Genomic DNA, 2,529 nt, shown 5'->3' with positions numbered 1-2,529 from the left:
GCTCCTTCCCTATATGTTAGATCTAAATTCCCCCGCTTGACACATGAAAATCCCATTCCAATGTGCTAGTGCTTGGAAGTCTTTTATGGGGCCTATCAGACATTCTCATGTATTCAAGTCATTAACAGGCATCTGATTTGATTCTCAAATGGCCCTATAAGGGCATCTCCATTTTATGGATGAAGAAATACAACCTCAGAAACAGTCTGCAAGTTGCCTGACATTAGTGGACTTGTACACGGTGGGACAGGGCGTGAAACCAGCTCTGGCTCCAAGTCCAGTCCAGTCCAGTATTATTCTCACACCAGATGGGAACCTTGTAAGGACCTGAACCAAGGTAGGAGCACCTTGGACACCTTGACCTTTGGACAAAAAACCAAAACCAAACCCATTATCGTCAAGTCGATTCCGACTCTTAGTGACCCTACAGGACAGAGTAGAACTGCCCCATAGGGTTTCCAAGGCTGTAAATCTTTAGGGAAGCAGACTGCCACATCTTCCTCCTGAAGAGCAGCTGGTAGGTTCAAATCACCAACCTTTCAGTCAGCAGCTGAGCACTTAACCACTGCTCCACCAGGGCTACTTTTTTTTCACCATAAAAATAGACTATCTATTCAAAAATTTTTTAAAAAAAGGCTGTATGAAGGAGGCTCTGTCCCAGGCTCTCCCTCTCTAGTTGGTTAATCTGCACCATACACTCCTCTACACGCTTGCTTGTCCCCAGTTGTCTACCACCTCCTCCACAGGCCATTCAAGTTTCATGTTCTCCATGTCTTCTGTGTTACTACATCACACCCTTATGCATTATGCCTTGTGGTATTTTTTGGAAGTTGTAGATATCAATCTGAACTGTTAGCTTCCTCCCTTCTAGATGAGAATTTTTTATACTGAAATATTTTACACTGAGCCTCAGAGAGACTAAGTAACTTGCCAAAGGTCATCCAGGGTCAGAGCTGGACATTTAATTAGCTCTGAGCCCTATGTCCATTCTTCCCACTGCCCCCATGTTGCTTCCAGTTACAGCTCCCAGCTCCTCCAGTCCCTGAAGAAGAAGAATGATGTCTCCTTTGTCTTTCTTTATACCCTAATAGAGTTCAGTGCTCAGTGACAGACAATCACAAATCCCATGTGAAAGCAAGGAGGAAAGGAAGGAGAGAGAAGGAGGGAAAGAGAGAGGGAGGTAGGGGGGTACTCACTCTTGCAGAGAGCGGTCTGAATCATCAGCATTTGCTGTCCCCAGGTCTGACTCATAGGACATGGGCTCCTCAGAACAGTCTGGACTCTTGGAGCCATTTTCTTGGTGAAGGCCGCTATCGGAGTTCAGGCTGCAGGACAACTGGGACGAACTGGCTGTGTCCAGGCTGAGGGAGGAGGCAGTGAGCTTCCTGTTCCGCCGGATTTTATGGCCTGAGTGCTGGACTTCGATGTCCTCTGAGCCCGAGGAATGGGAAATTGAATCCAGGGACTCCTTCCGCTGTAGTTCTGCACCAGAGGTAGTGAGAGGGTCTAGCTCAGAGAGTGGGCAAAGCCCGGAGAGAGCCAGTGGGGTGAGTGTCCACTCGTTTAAGATGGCAGACTTGTAGGAGAGTTCAAAGGACAAAGACGTTAGTCCCTGCAGGAAGCTAAGGAGAAACTCGCCCTCCTCGGCATCTCGAAGCAGGGCTGTGGGCTGATAGTACTCACACAGCCGGGCCTGCTCCTGGAGGAGCAGCTTCAGGTAGCACTCCATCAGTCCGTCATCGAGGGCAGTCGGAGCCATGCCCGGCAGCGGCCAACATCCGTGTTCACAAAGTCCAGGTGCTCCAATTCTGAGATGATGTGTCTGGGAAGGGGGAAAACAAACTTGTTTCAAGTAACTACCTCAAATCACTGAGATGTCATTTTATCCACTAGTTAGCAAGAATCAATAATAATGACTGTAAACACACATAGACATAAACAAATCCTGGATAATAGTGTTTTAAGGGGAATTTAGAAATGTCTAAGCTACAACCCCCAAGGTTTTGAGGTTGCTGTGATAAATTTCCATGTTTATTACAACTATCCCCTGGACCGCTGGCATCGATCTACTCATCTAAGACATGTCTGCTGAGGCCCTAAGTGCAAGCTCCTTGAAGCTGTGAAGATACAGGGTAAAGACATGGTCTCTGCCCACAGCAACTGCCTTTCAAGGGCACATGGGTTTTGAGCCCTATTTTTGGCATCATTTAAGGGTTAGAATGAGTAAAATGCCATAGAAAAGGCAGCCCTGAGGGATTTCAAGATTCAGAGACAGAAGGAGAACCTTCTAAGCACAAGAGACTGACAGAAAAAAACGCATAAAACGGTAGGGGAGCAACAGACATGTAACAGGAGTGGTGAGCACTCTGATTACAACATGTGGAGGTGATTCACTTGCAAAGCCAGGCAGCAGAGGGTCTTGAGTATCAAACTGATAAGGCAAAGTGGTGCAATGGTTCCTACAACAGGCATTGCATCAGAATCACCTAGGGAATTCAAATCTCTAATACTCGGAATTCTCCAAGAACT

The 2,529-nt window shown here is 46.9% G+C and overlaps 1 protein-coding gene across 1 annotated transcript in view; it reads right to left on the bottom strand.

Moving 5' to 3' along the window:
• The window catches only part of PLEKHM1 (pleckstrin homology and RUN domain containing M1), a 621,215-nt gene extending 618,767 nt beyond the window's left edge, over window positions 1–2,448 (bottom strand). The window contains exon 1 of the mRNA XM_023729440.1: window positions 1,197–2,448. Coding sequence (XP_023585208.1) covers window positions 1,197–1,759 — 563 coding nt within the window. The 5' untranslated portion in view covers window positions 1,760–2,448. The remainder of the gene's footprint in view (window positions 1–1,196) is intronic.
• Between the last annotated feature and the right edge of the window lie 81 nt (window positions 2,449–2,529).

This window comes from Trichechus manatus, unplaced genomic scaffold (genome assembly GCF_000243295.1).
Source record: "Trichechus manatus latirostris isolate Lorelei unplaced genomic scaffold, TriManLat1.0 scaffold00028, whole genome shotgun sequence".
Taxonomy (NCBI): Eukaryota; Metazoa; Chordata; class Mammalia; order Sirenia; family Trichechidae; genus Trichechus; species Trichechus manatus.
Note: the sequence above shows the minus strand (reverse complement) of the source record. Positions and strands in the feature narration are given on the sequence as shown.